Raw genomic sequence first — 22014 nt, forward strand, 5'->3', positions numbered from 1 at the left:
AATATCCTGTGGGTCAGACGGGCTTCAGATTCTGGCCTCAGATTCTGGCTCACCATTCATTTGTTTTGTTTTTAACTATATTAGTATTTGTAGAGCAAGGACAATAACCAGGACAGTGCAATAACTTTGTGCAATATCTTCATCATATACCGTATTTTCTGGACTATAAGCCGCTACTTTTTTCATAGGTTTTGAACCGTGCGGCTTATACAAAGGTGCAGCTATTCTGTGGATTTTTCTTCCACCGCTCGGGGAGCTCTAACCGGAATTAGAATCAAAACTAAGACAAAATAAATGCAAGAAGAATACGCTACTTCTTCTTTAGCAGATAGAAGTAGGTACAAGCAGATTTCGAACAGATAAATAAATACAGGTTATTTTCTCTTGGTCCTGTCCCGTTTTAATCAGCAAAGTTGTTGCCGTGTTAAAAGACACGGATCTATTTAGGCACAAACATGTACATCATTTACAGTTCAAAATCATTCTGTACATGTAGTAAATATCTAATCTAACAACATAAATATCTGCGGCTTACATATCTTTTTTTTTTTTAAATAGGTGCGGCTTGTATATCTTTTTTTAATAATTTTTAAAAAAATACAGCGGATGCGGCTTATATGTAGGTGCGGCTTATAGTCCAGAAAATATGGTAATTCTTTTTTATCTTTTATATGGGTGTTGGTTTATGGAGTGTTTTTATTTCTCCTTTCTTGGTTCTTGTATATGACAGTGCTGAGTGAGTGAGATGGAGATGTCAATTTCCCCGAGGGAGCCTCCCAAAGGGATTAATAAAGTCGTCTGAATCTGAATCTGAGGTTTGCTGTAAATGACACAGTCTTCAAAACTAAAGGAAACATAATAATCCCTTTATTATAAGTGACACAATATCTTGAGATATTAATTAAACGTGTATTCATTCAAAGACGCAGTACAAAAGCTCCTTTTTCAACCACGTCGTTGTAGCTCTGTTCATAAAAGCTGGTTTTAGGGGGTGAAGTCAGACACTAGACTCCACCTGTCCTTCCTGTACAATGTTTTCAGATCTGTGTTACATTTTGTTACCCACTTCAGGAATACAGTATAAAACTAAAAAAAAAAATGTATAGTTCTTTTGATTAAAATAAAAAATGTACATTCTCTATTCTTTGAATATCTTTTAATCTAGATGTATGATACCACATCTCATACTGTGTCGTACGTGTGTAGTGTTTTTGAAAACAGCTTAAAATGGAGGAGGAGGAAGTTTAATATATCTTTTTTTTTTCTTCCTTAAATGGATATTTTGTGTGTTTTGAGTGCTGCTCTACTACGGCCTGAGCGGTCCTGGCTGGGGCTGAGCTACCTGTGTCCTGGGACAGGCTGGCGCTGTAGCTGTCGCTCTCTGTGGCCGTGATGCCATGAGAGCCCATCGTCCGCCAGTCAGAGGTCAGAGTTCGCGCCGAGGCCGTGGACTGGCTCTGACTCGGCCGGCTCAGCGTCCACTGGCTGGAGTATCTGTTTCTGGAGCTGTGGGCCGACTTTGGAGACGGGGTCTGGAAAAAGGTCAACAGAGATCAACAGCGGGAAGTCTGAGAACAAACACCGGTTCGTTAATTTGAAAAGGAAAAAGCAACTCACTGGTGCCGGGACGGATGTCCGACATGTCGATCAGAGGTCCTGAGTTCTGGATGAGAGCCTGGTGATGCAGCGACACGCCTGTGCAGAAGTTCTGGGGATTCACCGACTGGCTGAACTCCGTGTCCGTCACTGGGACGGCGGCCTTGTCCTCTCCTGTCAAAGACACACAGACCGAGGCACATGAGCAAGAACGGACCTCAAAAGGTGGATGATTGTGTTTGGTTGGCAGTGACGTACCTATCTGTTTGATGCCTTCTTTGTCCTCAATAAGCAGCTGGACGCGTGGGATGTCAATGTGCAGCCTTGGTCCTTGAGGAGGGCCCTTCACCGGTGTGTCTATGCTGCGATTGTTCTTGCTACGCACAGAAAAAAAGCAGATTTTCTTTATAAGGCATGTGTAAATATTAAAGATGCTGACTTAGGGCTGTGCGATTAATCGATTTTAAATCTAAATCGGATTTATTAATCACAATCGATGTTAAAAAAAGGAAAATCGGAAAATCGATTTTCCTTGTTTGCAGCTGGCTGCATTACAGACAGAGCTCGTCTAGTCATCTTTGTTTGGTCAAGAAAATTGTAAATGTTGTCACTTTACTAAACTCAAGGAGGATTTACAGTATCTTTCAATTGCACTTCATTCCCAATAGGGAAATTTGTTTGCTATTTTTCTTAATAAATAAAATAATAATAAAGATAAAATATTTGAAACATTTTATTCCATTGTCTTTTGTAGTTTTACCAAAAAAAACCGAAATCGAAATCGAAAATCGGGTTTTCAGAGAAAAAAATCGGGATTTTATTTTTGTCCAAAATCGCCCAGCCCTATGCTGACTGATGTTAAACGTTGCTTCCTATAAACATCACAAACATAGACACAGCTCTATAAGAGATCAAGCGTGCCGCCTCTTACCTGATAAGCATCTCCGCCAGGCTCTTAGCATCTACAAGAAGGTAATGTCTTGATTAGATTACTGCTGACTCGGGGGATAAGCTTTGCAACATGTCACTCTGCATCATAATAATCCATCAACACAAATGTTACGGGTGTCTCTCGCTCGCACCTCTGAGCCGCTTAAGCCTCTTCTCCTTGCGCTTCTTGCGGATAATAAAGAGCAGGGCGACACCCAGGGTGACCAGGATGACAGGCGAGCCGATGGAGAACAGCTTCTTCACGTCATCCCCCTCTCCGCGGGCAGATTTGATTGGAGGGATCGTACCTGATAAGAGTTGACGTGCAAAAGAAAACAAAAAAGATGGTTGAGACTCAGAAAAATGAAGAGAAGAGTTGAGAGAAGATGGATGTGTAAGATAGACTCACTGCCGTCGTAGTCTGTGGTTGCAAACTGGGAACTCTGGTTGCCGCAGCCGGCGCTGTTGCAGGCCTTCATTTTGAGCTCGTACCACGTGGCCTCGCGCAGCTCGCTGAGGAAGAGCTGGTTGGTGGAGTTGGCCTTGAGGCTCTGCCAGGCCCACGTGCCCTTGGGCCTGAAGTCCAGCATGAGGTCGGTGATGGGGCAGCCGCCGCTGGTCCAGCCCTGCAGGTTGAGCCCCGCGTGGGTGGAGTTGATGTGGGTGAGCAGCGGCTGGTCCTTGTTGAACACCGGCTCTGGAGATGGACAGAAGAGGGTTAGAAAGATTTGCATCATCTGTGAACAACAAATGAGTTTTAAATTGTACTTTATTATTGATTTTGATATGTACCGATTCATGTAAATCACATCAGAAATTCCCTCTACACAGTACTCGAGTTGTAAAAAAAAATCAGGGGGGATGGTGGATTTTATCATATACGGACAAATAATTTGTGCTGATTACAAATAATATAATATATTACAAATAATAGCACTGACCAAAACACCTGCAGAAATACTGCAGGAATGACATAGCAGCAGTTTTCTGAACTTATCAATATGCGTTTACAGGATAAGTCAAATTTAGTTTCTAGTTAAAATGTCTCATTTTAGTAAAAACAATCTTATTACACTTAAAACAAGACTCATCACTGGAAAAAACAATTTTTATGCTTGTAATGAGAAGATAAATCTTGTCCCACTGGCAGATTTTTCTACTTATTTCAAGGGAAAATTTACTTGAAACAGGTGAAAATTGTCAAATAAATTATTTTTCTGGTTATGACTCTAAATGTTGAAATAGCAGTAAAACCACATTCATTGATGAAATTACATAAGGGATGGAAAAGGGGGATGGCAGTTTTACTGGGGGGATGATTTTGATCGTTTTTATTTCAGGGGGGGATGCCATCCCCCCTCATCCCCCCTCAACTCCAGTACTGCCTCTACATCAAACATATATATGCTGTTATAAAGGTCAAGCCATTTGGGGTTTATTTCTGATCATCCAACAAGAGAGAGCTACTTGTGTGCCCTGACCTCTGCCATGCGTCTTGGCCTCGATGATCTCGCTGATCCGCCCAGAACCCACGCTGTTCTTGGCGGCCAGCTTGACCTTGTACCACGTTCCGCACCGGAGATTGTCCAGCCTGAAGGAGCGCTCGCTGGAGCTGATGAACACATCCCTCCACTCCTCGGTGTTGTCCACTGAATACTGCAGCACAAATCCTGCAGTCAAACAGAACGACAAGCTCAAGTTCACCGCTGACGGCTCACAGCTGCAGTGGCGTCGGGCAGCCGCCAGGTGGCGACAGTCAGCTGCGATTTGCTGCAGACGCCTCAAGTTTGGCTTCTTTTTGAATAATACACTAATAAATAATAATCAGAAGCTCGTTATACAACTTGGTAGAGGAAAACGTCAGCCATTAAATCTTTTTGGGGGTCAATATTGGGTGGCAAGGACTTCCTCAGGTGCATACCTCCAGTGGCGTCAATTCAGTCCAAGCTAAGGTATGGCAAGGTTACGAGTCACAGAACTTAACTAGAGTATCAATCAACACGTCCAGCAAATACTCATCACACAAGTCTGCTATGTAGCTTATCTGTTTGGTCAAAAAAATTGGAACTTTTTCAAATGCAGTCTCGGTCACTGCAAAAACTCAAAATCTTACCAGGAATATTTGTCTTATTTCTAGTTAAAATGTCTCATTTTTAGTCAAAAAATCTCATTACACTTAAAACAAGAGTCATCACCAGAAAAATAACTTGTTATTTGACCATGTTCACCTGTTTCAAGTAAATTTTCACTTGAAATAAGTAGAAAAATCTGCCAGTGGGACAAGATTTATCTTCTCATTACAAGCAAAAAAATCTTGTTCCACTGGCAGATTTTTCCACTTATTTTAAATGAAAATCTACTTGAAACAGGTGAAAATGGTTGTTTTTGAGTCTTGTCCTAAATGTAATGAGATTTTTTTTGACTAAAAATTAGACATTTTAACTAGAAATAAGACAAATATTTTTGTTAAGATTTTGAGTTTTTGCAGTGTATAATAACTAGTGAAATCGATCATGTTCTGATTTGCATTTGTAGTTATTCTATATGTATTAAGTAATAGAATAATCAATACAAATAGACACAGAGTAATTCCATAAATGTATTAAAAAAACAAACATTTACATTTTCCCTTGAAGCCGAGGTGTGGCGGCTGCCATACCTTGCCATACCCTGCATACCTCTGATGGAGCTTCCTCCGTTGTCTCCAGGGATCCAGGCCAGGGTGATAGAAGAGGTGGAGGTGGTGGAGACGGTCAAACGAGGCTGGTCAGGAGGAACTGGAAGAGCGGAGACAGACGGTGAATCAACGAAAGACAACGGGAAAAGACAACAAAATCAAGAGGGTAGTCCCTCTAACGACGCTGGTTTCTTCTCACCTTGCACCACGAGGTTCACTATGATGGTGTCGAAGCCAAGCGTGTTCGTAGCCGTACAGGTGTAGTACCCAGAATCCTCCGCTTTGACCGAGCGCAGCACCAGCGTGCCGTTGGATAAAATCAGCCGCTGACTGTCTGCTGTCACGGGCATGGCAGAGTCCTCGCTGACCCAAGAAAGGAAAGACACACGTTAACGGAGACGTTAACGTCCTGAAATAAACCAGAGTTTTCCTCCAAGGCTGCTCATTATTAAAGGTAATCAGAGAACAGAGAACTTTTTTTTACAGAGCCATGGTTGGCTGGAACTCCATACCAGTTCATATTTCTCATGTAGGTAGCAAAGATTGGTTTAAGATTCAGTTGAAACAATATCTTTTAAAATGTAATGAATTATGATTTGACATTTGGAAAGGAGTAGAATGAAGTTTGAATAGAATTACAGGTAGCGTAAACCCTATCACAATAAAGGTGAAAAGTGGTCAAGAATTCTAAGATAAGGTAATTTCAGGCAGGTATTGTTTATCAATTCATATTTTATTTCGAGCAATAAACATAACATAAGTTACCTGCGTGCAACATAAAATTAAATAAATACCTTTTATCAGGTTTTTCAGGTGCAGGTTCAAAATACAAATTAATTCGTCAACACTCGAAAGGGAGTGGGAAGAAGAAAACTTATTTAATCCCACCCGTTTCTCAATAACAACTTGACAGATTATTTTTTTTAAGGCTTCCTCCTGTCTCAACATTTGAACCAAAAAAATGAAAAAAAGACCTATATCAAATTATAATAAAACATTTTCTACAGTTCACCTCACCTAAATTCACACACATTGTGGCCATGAAATGCAGATGCATTTCATGGCCACAATGCCTGCAAATCCAGGAACAATGTATATAGTAATATTTATAGTTAACACATCCCTCTTTCATTCACCTTTATGAAGGTGTTTTATTTGATTTCATTTCTATGTATTTATGTCTGAGAATGATGGTGATTTAGTTTTATCCTCTGTGTTGTTTGTGACTAAGGGAGTTGTGTCTATTATTGTTTTGTTTGTCATGTATAATGTATATCTGTTATGTATTACCGTAAGTGTTAATTTGTGTGTATGTCGAACCCCAGGATCCTTCCTGATGCTGTTGCTAATGCTAGTGGGGGATCCTAAATAAAACAAACCAACAAATCAAGGAGTTCTGACCTGTCTTTGGTCCATTTGATGGTGGGGGCCGGTTCTCCGACTGAACTGCAGGGCAGACGCACCTCCTTCATCCAGGGTGTGGTCACCGTGCCCCCGAAGGACAGGATCTTAGCTGGGACTGCACGTAACCAGAAAACACACTGAACTTAATGTTTTTGACAAACGCTCTTTGTACTTTATATATGCTGGTATACGATTAAGTTCTCTTCCTTTGTCAGGTTTTCCTTCGTCCTACTTCAGGCCGAGTGTCGGAGCCAGCTGTTTGTTGTATAAGTGGCCAGAACAGCCTGAGGGGAGGACTTTCCTCGCCGCCGGAGGAATCAGAGGCAGTAGAGGGTTTTAACACGGCCCCTCCTCAAACCTCTTATTTTCAGTCTATCTTTTGTCCATAGATCCTCCCCTCTATCGATTCTCGCCCGCTACCTCTCTCCCCAGGGGTCATTTTACTAGATAGGCCCTGTTCATCACCACATAATTAACAACACTGTTTCTCGCAACACAGCCATGACTCAATCAATACTACAGCTGTCAATCAATAGCGGGGAGTATGGACTGAAGAAGAAGGGAGGACAGGGAGCGATGAAAGCGATCCGTGCGCGGGAGATCATGTTGGCGGCTCATAGCTGTCTTAAGAGAGCTCTCCTCGTAACCTTTGCACAAATCCCCCCCCACCCCCCTCCTCCACGGCTGCAGGCCCGCCCGGAGGACCCACCTTTCCCAGCAGGTTCCACTGTGACCTTTGCGCTGATGTTGCCTCGGCCAGCGGTCGTCACAGCAGCAGCCCAGATGTGGTATTGTTTACCGCGGGTGAGATGCGTGATACGGTAGGAGAGCATCCCCGGGTTGGCCTCGTACTCGCTGGGCGCCTGCGAAAGAGAGCACGCCACCGCACGTTAGCGGGCTCTGAAAACTCAGCAACCAGACAGGCCTGCTGGCAGCTGCACCAGGCACTGAGAGCATTTAGAAACGCTACATGTTACACAAATCACATACCAATTCAACATTAACACTATACTGATGTATGTCATAGTAGAAGATGATAATAATATGTATTAAAATGATTTATTTCAAGTGTTTGGTTCGACATGCTCAGTAGCGGCCTCTTAAAACCACTGCAGCGAACCTGAGCGCCGGTATTATTTATGATGCCCTCTAAACCTGAATTTTGCCTTTTATAACATAGAAAAAAAGGTTCCAAATCTACTAAAAAAAGACCCATTTTATACCGTTGGTGATGTCCAAGTGTTTAAATGTCTGCAAAAAACATAATTTCCATCTTTTTATCTCCAAGTTTCTATTTACCACTTTTTTATGATCATAGGGATTTTTTTTCATTTAATTTTATGTATGTAGTGTCTTAATAAATGTATAATGATTAATATGTAGACTACTTTATTATTATTATTATTATTATTAATAAAAGGCACCACTAGACTTTATTATTTAAATTCAAATTCAAAATACTTTATTAATTCCCAGAGGGAATTTTGTGTCTTTCGTAGGATGCAAACATAAATACAGTGATATTAAAGGAAGGCCCATCAGTCGGTTGGACAATCATTTTTCTGTTATTAATCATCTTGAAACCAGCCAGAGAAAAAAACCTGCGGCCGTTATTTACACACAAAATGTGAACTTAAAAAAAAAAAAAAAAAATCAGTATTTCGAGTGACCTCCTCAGAAGCAAGTACAGATTTTTTGTTTAACTGTTTTCAAGGAGACACACAAATGTTTCTAAGGATATTAATAAGGATTTCATTCAGTTTAGGTTTAAAAGATCCAGGATCCTGTGTTTTCTGTTTGTAAGACTTGAAAATAAATATACATCTTTGAAAATAATAATGTAAAGTACATGTTTCCAGTGACCAAATTATAGATTCCATATTATTTTAATAATATTAATAATAATTTAAACAGTCTTTATTCTGAGACTAAGATTTCAGTTACAGTTTCACTGTAATGAAGGAGTGATGATGACGTTACTGAACCGCTTTAACAATTTCAACATCAGATCTGCCAACATTTCTTTAGCTAAAAAAAACAATAAATGTTATATTTTAAAATTCATTGAAAGTGTGCAGTGCTTAGAAATCTTTAAAGTAATATTTTTTATCAGCAAATCCATTTTTTTGTTGAATAGTTGAATATTGTCATTGAGCTTTTTGTAGGACAAATACAGAATCAAATGTTTTCAAAAACAGATAAGACAGATAATAGAGTTTAAAGGGATAAAAGTAAAACATATAATTTAAAAACAAGCTTTCTCAGTATTATTAAGTATTTTGGGGGAAAACAAATGCAGAACAACCCCTAAAACATGCCGGCCTGTTCACAGAAGCAGCGCTGCATCTCAGGATGATCCTCCTTAATCTGTTCATCTCTGTGTTCATCTTCAATTTTCCTTCCTCTCCTTCCATCCCTCCCTGCGTTGCTCGGTGAAGAGGAGAGGATGGAGGGAGAGAGGGGGGAGGCTGTGTTCGTTGGGGGGGGGGGGTGAACATTCCTCCAGCACCGTGGCGGTGTTGTGGTGATCCAGGGAGTGATACAGGGAGATAATGAAAAGACGAACAAAAGCACCCTCATCTAGATGTGACTGATACCCTCCTCTACTCCTCCCTTCTAACCTGCCCGTCTCCCTCATCGCTCTCTCTTTCTATCACTTCCTCTCCGTGTCTCCCCACCTCTAATGGTGTGTCTGTTTTTCTACCCCCCCCATCCTCCTCCACCACCCGTTCTCCACCAGTGCTCATTTGCATGGCACTCATGCACCGGAAGGGAGGAGTATTTGCGAATAAGAAAGTGAGATTCCGTCTCTATATCAGACTTCGGCGCGAGGCGTCCGTGTGTACGATCCAACCGGGGCTGGAAATGCTGCACATGCATGTATAAATAGGGGATGCTGAAACGTGACCGCGCTTCTCCGTGTATTTCTGATGGTGCAGTGTGCATGTGTGAGCTTGTTCTTGGGTCCTCATTTGCATATCTACGTCTCATCACGTTGCCAAGACAACCTCATCTGTTCATCTGGGAGGGCAGGAAATAAAGCAATGGTGCAAACAGATTGAAAAAAAGAGACATGCGCAGAGATTTCCCCGACACCGGTTCAGTTAATGTCATTAATCCCACTTCAGGATTTATTTATTTTGATTCTTATCAAGTTACTGGCTCCTTCAGTAGCAGAAACCGTTTTCACAGAGCCGTCGGGAGGACGGAGGACGAAGGAGGGCCTTACCGGCTGTCCGGATCCCGGGCTGGAGCAGTAGATGGTGTACTTGCGGATGACGCCGTTGGGTTTGAGCGGCGGCAGCCAGGACACGACCACGCTGCTGGGAGACGAGGGGACGGCCTTGATGCCCGCCGGAGGACCCGGAACTGAAAAACACAGACCAACATCAGCACTCGTGGGCGTGCACTAGGAATGGGCGATATTTTACCGTTCACGATAAACCGTCAAAAGAATTCCTCACGATAAGAATTTGTCATCTCGCGGTAAAAACGATAAATTCCCGTTGAAGAAGTTTTTGTGCAAAGCTGATTTATGGTTCTGCGTTAAATCCACGCACAACGTACATGAAGGAAGGAAGGAAGGAAGGAAGGAAGGAAGGAAGGAAGGAAGGAAGGAAGGAAGGAAGGAAGGAAGGAAGGAAGGAAGGAAGGAAGGAAGGAAGGAAGGAAGGAAGGAAGGAAGGAAGGAAGGAAGGAAGGAAGGAAGGAAGGAAGGAAGGAAGGAAGGAAAGAGGAAAGGAAGAAGGAAGGAGAGAGCAGGAGGAAAGAAGGGAAAAAATAAGGAAGAAAAGCAAGGAAGGAAGGAAGGAAGAAAGCAAGGAAGGAAGGAAGGAAGGAAGGAAAGGGGAGAAGGAAGGGAGAAAACAAGGAAAGGAGGAAGGAAGGGAGAAAAGAGGAAGGGAAGAAGGAAGGAGAGAGCAGGAGGAAAGAAGGAAGGAAGGGAAAAAAGAAGGAAGGAAGGAAGGAAGGAAGGAAGGAAGGAAGGAAGGAAGGAAGGAAGGAAGGAAGGAAGGAAGGAAGGAAGGAAGGAAGGAAGGAAGGAAGGAAGGAAGGAAGGAAGGAAGGAAGGAAAGAAGGAAGGAAGGGAAAAGGAAGGAAGGAAGCAAGGAAGGAAGGAAGGAAGGAAGGAAGGAAGGAAGGAAGGAAGGAAGGAAGGAAGGAAGGAAGGAAGGAAGGAAGGAAGGAAGGAAGGAAGGAAAGAAGGAAGGAAGGGAAAAGGAAGGAAGGAAGGAAGGAAGGAAGGAAGGAAGGGTGGAAGGAAGGAAGGAAATGATCCTGAAAGAAAGAAAGAAAGAAAGAAATGAGCCAGAAAGAAAGAAAGAAAGAAAGAAAGAAAGAAAGAAAGAAAGAAAGAAAGAAAGAAAGAAAGAAAGAAAGAAAGAAAGAAAGAAAGAAAGAAAGAAAGAAAGAAAGAAAGAAAGAAAGAAAAAAAGGATAAATTCCCGTTGATGACGTTTTTGTGTAACAAACATGGTGGATCTGAGAGCGAGATAGATTTATAGTTGAAAAGGTGGAGTTGAATTGGTATTTTTTTTAATCATTTTTTTCATCATCATTTTTATCGTTATTGGGATAAATTCCATAAATTATCGTGATACATTTTGTAGTCCATACCACCCATCTCTAGCGTGCACGTACGCATGCTTGTGCATTGCTGGGTGTTGGACGCCCGTTAAAGTGAGCAGGCGTGTTGGCAGATTGGTGGTCTTATCCGGCGCTAAGCCGCTCTGGGAGGACTTGGAAGGACTGCGTTGGGCGGACGGCATATGTTCGTCCAGACACTGGTCAGCAGTTCTGACTCCGTGACACCCAGCAGCCTCCTAACTCTCTAACCCCACAAACAGATTAGACGTCGGTGTCTGATCCGCTGCTAGTTTTCCCACCACTGGACGCCACTTATCACCGATTACAACATAAAGGCCCAAAAAGGGGATTGAAGAGGGAACCTACACTTCACAAAAACACATCAGGACACTGGAAGCCATGAAAAGAGGCTGGATAGGCCTCAACCTATCCAGCCCATTGAATCCACATCATAAATCTAACTGCTGCTTGACAGAGGGCCTCATCTGGACCTGGCCCTGTAAATACACCCCACAGTTCTTCTTTTAAGTCTTTGTGAGCACCCCCCCCCCCCCCCTCCACATTCATTCAACCCACTAACTCCCCCGGCCTGCACAGGACATGGACGGGCATAGAAGCAGCATTTACACCCAGAGTTGAAGCGAGGGAGGTTTTAAAAGAGGGAGGAAGGGACAATGGCGGGCACAGATCCTGTGGGAGTGATGACGGCGGCGGCGAGGGACAGAAGAGGCGGTTGTCATTATTGAAACTTGACCACCACGGCGGTGGAGGAGCGGCGAGAGGAGGGGAAAGCTAAGTCCCATCTGGTGCCCGAAATCTGCCCCCGACTCCAGACCGGCGCGGCAGACGGCGCGCTGCACAGCCAGCGCTGCCCGAGTGATGGAGAGGACAGGGTGAACGAAGGAAGCAGCAGCATGAACACGGGTACAAAACACACGTCTGTGCCAATGAGGACTTAATATGTCACGCAGCATCAAAGGAAAATGGTCAACAAACCCAAACAATGATGAACCTTGAACCCGACAACGAGACATTTCTGTGGCACCTTTGTCAGCCAGTTCTACACTATGTGATCATCTTTCTATCACTCCATCTTCAGCCCCCCTCAGGCCCCTCCTCCTCTTTTATAGAGAGACATGGATCTGGCTGTAATCCCGCCTCCAATGGTGTAAGCACAAAATTAATTCTCTCTAATCCACGAGGAGTTAATCCTTCTGCCGATGGCAAGAGGGCCGATGGAGAGGGTGCAGCGCCGGCTTGATGGCTGATTCCTGGATGCTGCGTGCTCTGACAGAGCCCCCCCCCCTCCCAGAGGCCCTTGTCACTCCTCCCTCATCCCATGGACCCAAAGCCTCTTAATTCTCATTAGCTCTCCTAATGGAGCTTCCCACCATAAATGAGCTTGTGTCTTGGTTTGGAGATACAACCCAGCACCCATCCGCTTCATCCTTACCCCGTTTCTACTAGGCCTGTGTTGAAAAAAAATGTTTCTCCTATTAATTCCTAAAAATCGATTTGTCTAAAGATAAAAAAAAAAAGTCATCATTACATTACAACTTTTGGTATTTTTTTGTCTATGCCCAAAAAAGGAATGTTTTGTTGGACAACAGAATAACAACTGCCATGTTTTTGCCTTTAAATGTGTTTAAAGGTATGAAAACATTAAAGTTTTCAGTTATAATTGCATAAATGTCATACATTTCATTACTTTATACACTGTCTTGGGGTTACATTTGCATAAAATGCTAAAAACCAAATTCTCAAAAATTAAAAACCGAAAAAGACCGAAAATGGAAAAAAATAAATATGGAATGTGGTCAAAAATAAAAGCGATTTCATACGCCTCTGTTTGCTGCCCCTTGATCTGTTTGGTAATTCTGACCCACAAGATGTTTCTGAAAGCAGTTCTATCAGCATTCTGGGAGCTGATTGGTCCTTACAGCATCATTAGCTGCAATACTTGCTGTTTAATCTCAATATAATACTAGTATTCATATGTTGCATAACTACAGTCATATAATTCATGCAACAGCTCAAAAAACAGTTTTAATAACACTAACCCAAATTGATATCGGAATCTTGATAGTCGATTCTGAATCTTAAGAACCGGAATTGATCTGATTCTTGACATTTGAATCGATCCCCAGCCCTGGTTCCTACTCATAAGCACTTACGTACGTGGGGAAGCACGTTAAAAGTTGAGTACTCACTTGGGACACAGACATTTATGGACAAAAACAAGCATTACACCAATATGATCCTGTAAACTTGACAACCTCTCCTACCTTGGTCCTGCTGTGTTGTGTACTAGAACCATGTTATATGCCATGTACAATCAAAGAAAGTGTATTACATCACTGTACTGTACCACCCCTTTTCTATTTATTTATTTACTTTTCTTTCTGTTCCTTTCTTTTTTATTTGTGTTAATGCTCTTTTTCCCCAAATTTTGTTTAATTTTTTTTTTTACTCATGCCCTTTTTCTTTTGTGTGTGTGTGTGTGTGTGTGTGTGTGTGTGTGTGTGTGTGTGTGTGTGTGTGTGTGTGTGTGTGTGTGTGTGTGTGTGTGTGTGTGTGTGTGTGTGTATGTGTGTGTGTGTGTGTGTGTGTGTGTGTGTGTGTGTGTGTGTGTGTGTGTGTGTGTGTGTGTGTGTGTGTGTGTGATATGTATATTGTGTTGCAATTCTGTCAGTCCTCTTGGTTTATGATGATGTTAAAACTAATAAAACTTGAATATAAAAAGAAACAGTGTTTACTCACGGTCTTCCCGGGTCTGGATGTACAGGACGTTGCTGCGGACGCCGTCCCCGGCTTGAGTGTAAGCCAGAACCTGGACGCTGTAATTGGTGAACTTCTCCAGCCCCCGCAGCTCCACCTGCTCACGGGTGGTGGTGATATTCTGCATTTCTCCCCACTCTGAGGACCAATAAGAGGTGCAAACCAAATATTTTCATATGCAACGACATAGCTTTTGCTGGTTACGGCTGAAACTTCCTTTAACTACCTGTACGTTACTTCTAATGTGACTATGCTACAGAATGTGTTCTGGATCTTTAGCAGATGCGGATATTAAACAAAACAAACAACACAAACACACCAAACTGCTTTACTAAACCTCAGCAAGCTGTACTCAAATTTAAAAAAGGTTCAGCGGAAACAGGAAGTGCTTTGTGAGGAGGGAGCGGACACACGTTTACACACCCAAACTCACATCACGGACAGAGACGCAGGTGAAGGGCGAGGGCGGGTGGATGAGGGATAAAATGAGATAGGTGATAATTACTCTGCATTGGCCACTGGGTCTGGCCCCCACAGCACCCACCTCCGTCTGGGAAGAGGGACCAGAACACGACCCGGTAGCCTTTCAGCACGCCGTGCAGCGTCAGCCGTGGAGGCTCCGCCCACGTGATGACGGCCTCGTCCGACGTCACTGAGATCGCCCTCACGTTCTGCGGGGGCTCGCTGGGCACTGGAGGAGGCAGAGGAGGAGCGTTAGGTTGCACGGTTTCACGTAGGGCTGTGCGATTAATCGATTTTAAATCTAAATCGGATTTATTAATCAAGACGATGTTAAAAAAAGGAAAATCGGAAAATGGATTTTCCTTTTTTGCAGCTGGCTGCATTACAGACAGAGCTCGCCTAGTCATCTTTGTTTGGTCAAGAAAATTGTAAATGTTGTCACTTTACTAAACTCAAGCAGGATTTACAGTATCTTTCAATTGCACTTCATTCCCATAGGGAAATTTGTTTACTATTTTTCTTTAAAAATAAAGATAAAATATTTGAAACAATTTATTCCATTGCCTTTTGTAGTTTTACCAAAAAAATTGAAATCGAAAATCGGGTTTTCAGAGAAAAAAATCTGGATTTTATTTTTGTCCAAAATGGCCCAGCCCTAGTTTCACGGTTACTAACGGTTCTGGGAAAGCAGATCAAACATGGCAGGAACTGCTGAGCATGAACATTGATGATCTCTAGTAGTAAGTTATCATGCTCGCTATTAACAGAACGTATGATAATTTGCTTACGCCTGTGACGCACTGATAAAACAATGCTGTGTTAAGTGATTAAAAAGTGCTGCACAAGAAGTTTCCTGATTATCAGCATAAAGCAGATATCTGCAGAGAAGAGGAAACTTCTTGTTGCTAACAAACAAGAACAAGAACAAATCTATACCTGTCCACTGACTGCGACCACTCCCTTTCCCACTCCCTTTAGGGGCGCAGTCAGCTATGTAATCTAGGGCACACCCAGAGTGAATAAAAGCAAAGGAAGCAGAGAGACGTCTCACTGCTCTCCTTGCGCAAGCCATATTTTAATTGTGTTGTGTCTCTTTTGTCTCCAGAAAGTTTGATGTTAAGTGTATGAACCTAACAACAAGTCAACACTCAAAGTCAGATTAGTTCATATTAGGGCTGAATATTTCTCCTTGCTCATTCTCAGCTCTCAGAGAGGAGAGGAAGAGTGCTGGGGGTTCGATGAAGGAGAGGAAGAGCACACGAACAGTGAAGCAGCCACACCTGAGGTGGTTAGATCACGACGAACTGAGGTGTTCAGAATAAAATCTGATCATCTTAAATGCAGTCGCACGTATCAAGGCAGCTTCAGTCGATATGGTTGGATAATTAGTCCCTCATGATGTCTTTAAACTTCCCTCAGACATGTAGGGTTCATGGAAACTACTAGCTTAATTATTCATCTTGCCATCCTTTTTTTTTTTAACTCACATTTTAATTATTATGATGTGTCTGTTTTAACTCTTCATTTGAATTATTATGATGTGTCTGTTGTGTGTATGCGGGGGAGTGGGGTTTATGTGAGGGGTGGGGGGTTTGGGCCCTGTTTTAACTTTTTAAATTTTACAATTAAAGCACTTTGTGCTACATGTATGAGAAGTGTTTTATAAATAAAGTTTGATTGATTGATCCACTATTCCTACCATCTTCCAGCGTGGTGGCGTTGATCTCCGTGCTGGACGGGCCGGTCCCGGCTCGGTTAAAGGCTTGGACCACGACTCCGTACTGAGCAAACTTCTTCAGGTTGTCCAAAGTGTAGACCTCGCTGTCGCCGGTGGCTTTCATCTCCACGATGCTGTACTGGCCGTTGCTGCCGGGGCCGTTCTCCCTGTAGCCGATCTGGTAGCCGCGGATCACCCCGTTCTGGAGCTCTTTCTTCGGGGCCTGAACGTTTGGGAGAAAACAAACAGTTTATCTTTGTATTTTCCAGCAGTAGAAGGATATGCAACCAAATACACGAGTTAAATTTGTGTAGAAATATCTCTGAGTAAGAATATTTGTAACTGCATAAGATTGTACATGGGTGGATATAAATTCACATCGTAAATAATGTCTACTTCACATATACATGAATACTGGGATAATAAATCAGGTGATTATAAAATTCTTACTATTAATTTGTGCGACCTTTAGCTATGTCAAGTTTTTTCTTTTCTTTCATATTTAATAACGAGGGTCCAACTGGAAAAAATAGTATTGAGTTCAAGAGGTAGGAGTTCATACGTTTTTTACTTCTTCCTACTGCTTTTTCGAGCATAACATGCTATTATATTTATTAATTCTCGTTTACTTTGTTTACGATGGCACATTTATTATTTAGTGATTATTATTGTTCTTTTTTATGTATATTCTAGATCTTATGTTAGAAATAAAAGATATCAAATCAAAATAAATGACAGACTGATTAAATCTCTCTGCACCACAGTCATTCACATCTTCACAGCCGTCGTAACTCAATCCTTGGATGGTCGGATTAAATTAAGACCATTTTGAATCCTGGATGTATGAAAACATTATTTAAACTAATCTGGTTCTTATCCAGTTTTAAAAAAAATAGGTAAATCCAACTTTGGATGAACAGCACTGTGTAAGAGGTAACATTTATTAAACCAAGGATGCGGCATGTGAAAAGCTGAGTACCCCACCGCCTCCACAGGAATGAAGTGGCTGAACAGCAATCAGGAAATGAACCTGGTTAAGTGTGAGCACCTCTATACAATCAAAGGTTGTCTCTGTCTGGAGCATTCATGTGTGTGTTATAACACAATGCCAAGGAGGAGAGACATCAGCAATCAATCTAAAAGAAGCAATTAATGTTGCCAATCAGTCTGGGAAGGGTAAGAAGGTAAATTGAAAATAATTTACTAAAGATTATTCACAGCTGCAACTAAAAGCAACAATGATCCTAAGATTCTCTGATCATAGCTGTTACAATCGGCGGGTCCAAGTCCCAGTCCAGTGCTAAGTGATGGATTAGATTAGATTATATTAATTTATTGTCATTGTTATATAACAACAAAATTAAAAAGTACCATCAGTCAGTGCTAAAAAATAATAAGATAAATACCATAGCATACAGAAACACTTTCACACAACACAAAATAAAACAAATAACTGATTAAAACCAATAAACAATTAAAAATAGCCTACACATGCACATAATCCCCCATATCAATTACAGTTTTTTTTGAGTAGATTAAGTTTTGTTACAGCTGTAGGATAAAAACGGCTCTAAATCGGGTTGTTCTTGTTTTTAACAAATAAAAACAACCAAAATCTAATCAAAAGTGAAAGAAACTGCACTAAACAAGAGCCTGAGAGACGTTTTCTAACATTTAAACCTGCTTCATTAGTAACTATCATGATTTATACAGGTATAAATCAAACATTCAGGTGTGTCTGACCTAAACATGTGTTTGCTGATATCTGCAGATGTTCAGCCTTCAGGACAACAGTTAGCTGCTAATAATTAGTGTATTGACGCCTTAATGGACCCTTATGTTAGACAATCATGCATTTTCAGCTGGTATTTCATCAAAATAAACATTTTATAATAAAATTGTTGTAAATAAATACCAAATAATAATAATACTAATGATCTTACCCTCCATGTAACTCGTATGCTCTGTGACGTCATCGGCTGGAGGACGACGTCCATCGGCGGGCCGTCGGGTGCTATCCATGCCAGTGAGAGAGTTGCCGTTATTATTCACGCAGAAAAGAAAGGTGAACATAAAAAGCAAATGGGAGGAGGAAAGGATCCCTCACGTGCTTCCTCGGTACTGATGGTGAGCTCTTTGCTGGGCAGGCTGCGGCCGATCTTGTTGTACGAGTACATGCGGATGCTGTACACGCAGGCCGGGTGCAGCTCCACGATGTTGGCCTGATTGTTTGTGGGGGAGATGTTCCTGGTTGTGTACATGTGATCCCACGAATCTGTCAAGCATCAGCAAAAGTTAGATCCCTTCTGGTCATTAAAAAAAAGAGGAAAAAAGAGAAAAAGATTGGATACTACCTGACTTGTTCTTGTACTCAATGTCGTAGCTGGTGATGATGCTGTTGCCATCAAACCTTTGGATCCAGCGCAGGTTCATGCTCCTGTCTTTCACCTCCCTCACTTCCAGCTCAGGGGGATCTGGCGGCTCTGAGTTTTGTGGGAAAAAAAAAAAAACAGAGGAGATGTGTATCGCAAACCAGCATGATACTCTCTAACGTGTCACCATCTGGATATTTATATAACATGTGGACATAAGTAGAGCAAATAAGATGGCGAGAGGTTCACGGGATGTTTGAGAAATACCTTGCACTGTGAGCTGGATGAGCCCTCGACCCTCTCCGTAGGAGTTGATGGCATGGCAGGAAAAGAAGACAGAATCTCCTCGCTCAGCCGGATTCAGCTGTGAGCAGCAGCACAAACAAGTCAAGGTTATAATGAGCCGCAGCAACACACACAACGGCACGCCTCACTGCAAAACTGCTTTTTACTCAGTTTTCAGCCCATAGAAATGTGCATTTGTAAATTCAGATCACGCATCTTCTTTTAAAACGTTATACACAAATGATTCCTGGAGTTAAGTTTCTTTAAATGGGTAGTTTTGGGAAATACACGTAGGAAATGTTGAAAACTCCAGATTACATCCATCTCTGAGATTACGTCAAGTTACGGTGTCAGTTAGTGAGTAAATTATTTATTTATTTTTCTACAGCTTCAAGATCACGTGATTGGAAATCGAGGCCGATCACGTTGTTACAGACTAGATCAAAATCGGACGTTGCATCCCGATCAGGGATCGGATATGTATTTTATTCTCATTATTTTGATCAGCGCATCAAACAGACTTTGAAAGAAATGCTAAACAACTGGTGTATCAACAAGCAACGTAATTTTGTGCGACAACGCTGCAAATATGCAGAAAGCTACGGGTGAGGTGGGGGTGCAAAGTGTGGGCTGTGTCACGTAAAGTGAGATCAACAAAGCTGTTTGTTTTTTGGAGATCTGTGGAGGTAAATAAAGAAAAGTTAAGTTACAACAGGGTTGGAGTTCCTCAGCTGAGCGTTCAGAGAAACGCTGCAGCCAATCTTGCACATTCTAGCCGACTTTGCGCGCACGAGGGCAGCGTGATGGACACCCTGCTACCGCGAGGAAGATTGTAGGTCCTTCAAACACAAACAATTAATTCTTTAAGCCAGAAAAGGACAGTACGAAGTAAGAGTTCAGTCTAAAAAGCACATTACCGACCTTTATGACACTGTTGCACGTTTATTTGCTTATTTGTTTACATGCATCCTGGGTATCTTCAGTTGAGCTGCTGTTTTTATTTAATTGAAATTTATGTTTAAATTTGAACTATTTTAACTAGTTAATAGTTGCAGTATTATAACGTGATTGCTACCTCAAAGAGAACTGCTCTGTTTAAGTGCTAAATGATAAAATAAGGTGAATAAAATAAAAAAAGGGGGACAACCAGGATCTGTTTATTTTGCATTTGTTTAATTTTTTTAATGTGTTACGAAAGTATCGGGACTCAGTATCGACAGATGCTCAAAATCAAATGACTCGGAATCAGGCCAATAAAAACTGATCCCTAGCTTCAAACAATCCTCCTCAGTTTTAATGTAAAGCCTTTAAGTTGAATTGGGGTCCTGACGGGAATTCTGACCTTTAGGGTGGAGATGACTTCATCCCCCTTCTTGTTGATGGTGATGGAGTAGCGGGGGTTCCTCTCTGCATCAATGACCGTGTCTCCTCGCTCCCAGCGGATGATGATGGGCTGCTCGCCCCGCGCCGTGCAGTTCAGCTCCTTGGTTTGGCCCTTCCTCGCCATGGTGGTGTTGGGGTGGCTGGTGATCATGGCGGGAACTGAGCAGATCCGCAGACACGTGTCAGAGTAATGGATACTTTCACATGGCGTAATGACATGAGGGAACGGGGATTTGGTACTGGGAACTGGAGACATCACTACTTCTGCGCTTTGTTCTGCACCGTCATTTCACGCTTCAAGCCTCGCCAGCCCTCTTACATCCAATATCTATCTGCCCTCTCCTCTTCCCATACTTTTGCTTTTTATTCCCCACATTCCATGGATTATTGAATGAACAGAGATCCTGTGGTTTTGTTTTCATAACTAATTCATCAGCCCTTTTCCCCACAAAACATTCAGCAGCACACAAGCCGACAGCCGACACACACACAAATCAATAGCAAAGACACCCAGAGTTAAGGGCTCGCAGGAAAGAGATTTTACTTCACTACAGGCTGCACTAGCCTGGGGCAAAAGTGCATTTTAGAAGTGCTGAGTCCTGTCCAGAAAGGCTCAAACTTATCTCTGTGCTATCCAGGAGTTGTGGTTATAAAAAGGAAGATGGTTCGTGCCAAAGCAGAGATGATTGACACTTACTCTTGACGGTGAGGATCATGCTTTTACTGATGTCTGAGCCCACGCCGTTGGAGGCCTGACAGAGGTAGTACCCTCTGTCATCCTCCAGAACGTGTCGGATGAGCAGAGAGCCGTTCGACATGATCTGGATGCGGCCAGTAAGTGGGACAGGATGGTACTGCTGTGGGTTTCCGACACCTGGAGGAGAAAAAAAAACCAAAAGAAACAAAAGTATGTACCTGAGAATGTCAGCGGCTTTATTTTTCTTTGTGAGTGTGATGTTCTTCCCGCTTTTTCTACCTTTGGCATGTTTCCACATGACTTTTGGAGGCGGGTAACCCTCCACAGAGCAGTTCAGGACTCCCGCTTTACCATATATGCAGTCCTGGTTGTTGGGCTGCACCACAAACCGAGGGGGCACTGGGGAACAAAAACATGCATTACACTAAATGGATAAAGATTTAAGTAGGGCTGGGCGATATATCGAGATTTTAATATATATCGATATATTTTCAAACGCGATATGGTACGAGACAATATCGTTTATATCGATTTAAAAAAAATATATATATATATATTTTTTTTACATTTTTATTTTTTTTACATTTTTTTTTTATGATTTTGATATAGCTTATTTTGTGACAAATTGACTTGAATGTTTTATTTGAGATTTGCACAAATGTTTTGTTATTTGCACAACTGTCAACCTCAGTGGAAAAGTCTGCCTGTTACTGTCTACATTGTATTAATTGCACAGTGTATATTAATTTAATTGTTATGCAGGAAAGAGATATTTGTTTTATTTTATTCAAGAAGCATTTTTATTCTATATATGCAGGCAGTTTATTTTTATTTCATTTGTTTTATACATTTTGATATTGTGCAGACCTCTGTTAATAAATGTACCTGTGTGACATTTGGCACGAGGCTTTGTATTAAAACTGACTGTTTTTTTTAAGGGTTTGCCTCAGAAAAAAATGCAGCTAACAGAGATGCTATGCTATAATGCTTTGGGGGAAACCCCAATTATGGCACAGAAAAAATATCAAGATATATATCGAGTATCGCCATTCAGCTAGAAAATATCGAGATATGACTTTTGGTCCATATCGCCCAGCCCTAGATTTAAGTAATACGTCTGAAATGC

At 41.9% G+C, this 22014-nt stretch overlaps 1 protein-coding gene across 1 annotated transcript in view; it reads right to left on the reverse strand.

The window, feature by feature from the left end:
* Nucleotides 1-22014, reverse strand: part of LOC133459715 (cell adhesion molecule DSCAML1-like) — a 69767-nt gene that overhangs the window by 6253 nt on the left and 41500 nt on the right. The window contains 23 exon segments of the mRNA XM_061739935.1: nucleotides 1343-1521; nucleotides 1523-1532; nucleotides 1618-1770; nucleotides 1855-1973; nucleotides 2528-2558; nucleotides 2679-2834; nucleotides 2936-3223; nucleotides 4008-4196; nucleotides 5205-5303; nucleotides 5403-5566; nucleotides 6605-6722; nucleotides 7317-7470; nucleotides 9837-9976; nucleotides 13955-14110; nucleotides 14517-14663; nucleotides 16134-16374; nucleotides 18095-18165; nucleotides 18259-18426; nucleotides 18506-18634; nucleotides 18791-18887; nucleotides 20151-20350; nucleotides 20889-21065; nucleotides 21168-21287. Of these exon segments, the coding sequence (XP_061595919.1) occupies nucleotides 1343-1521; nucleotides 1523-1532; nucleotides 1618-1770; nucleotides 1855-1973; nucleotides 2528-2558; nucleotides 2679-2834; nucleotides 2936-3223; nucleotides 4008-4196; nucleotides 5205-5303; nucleotides 5403-5566; nucleotides 6605-6722; nucleotides 7317-7470; nucleotides 9837-9976; nucleotides 13955-14110; nucleotides 14517-14663; nucleotides 16134-16374; nucleotides 18095-18165; nucleotides 18259-18426; nucleotides 18506-18634; nucleotides 18791-18887; nucleotides 20151-20350; nucleotides 20889-21065; nucleotides 21168-21287 (3306 nt within the window).

This window comes from Cololabis saira, chromosome 14, assembly GCF_033807715.1.
Source record: "Cololabis saira isolate AMF1-May2022 chromosome 14, fColSai1.1, whole genome shotgun sequence".
Classification (NCBI taxonomy): Eukaryota; Metazoa; Chordata; class Actinopteri; order Beloniformes; family Belonidae; genus Cololabis; species Cololabis saira.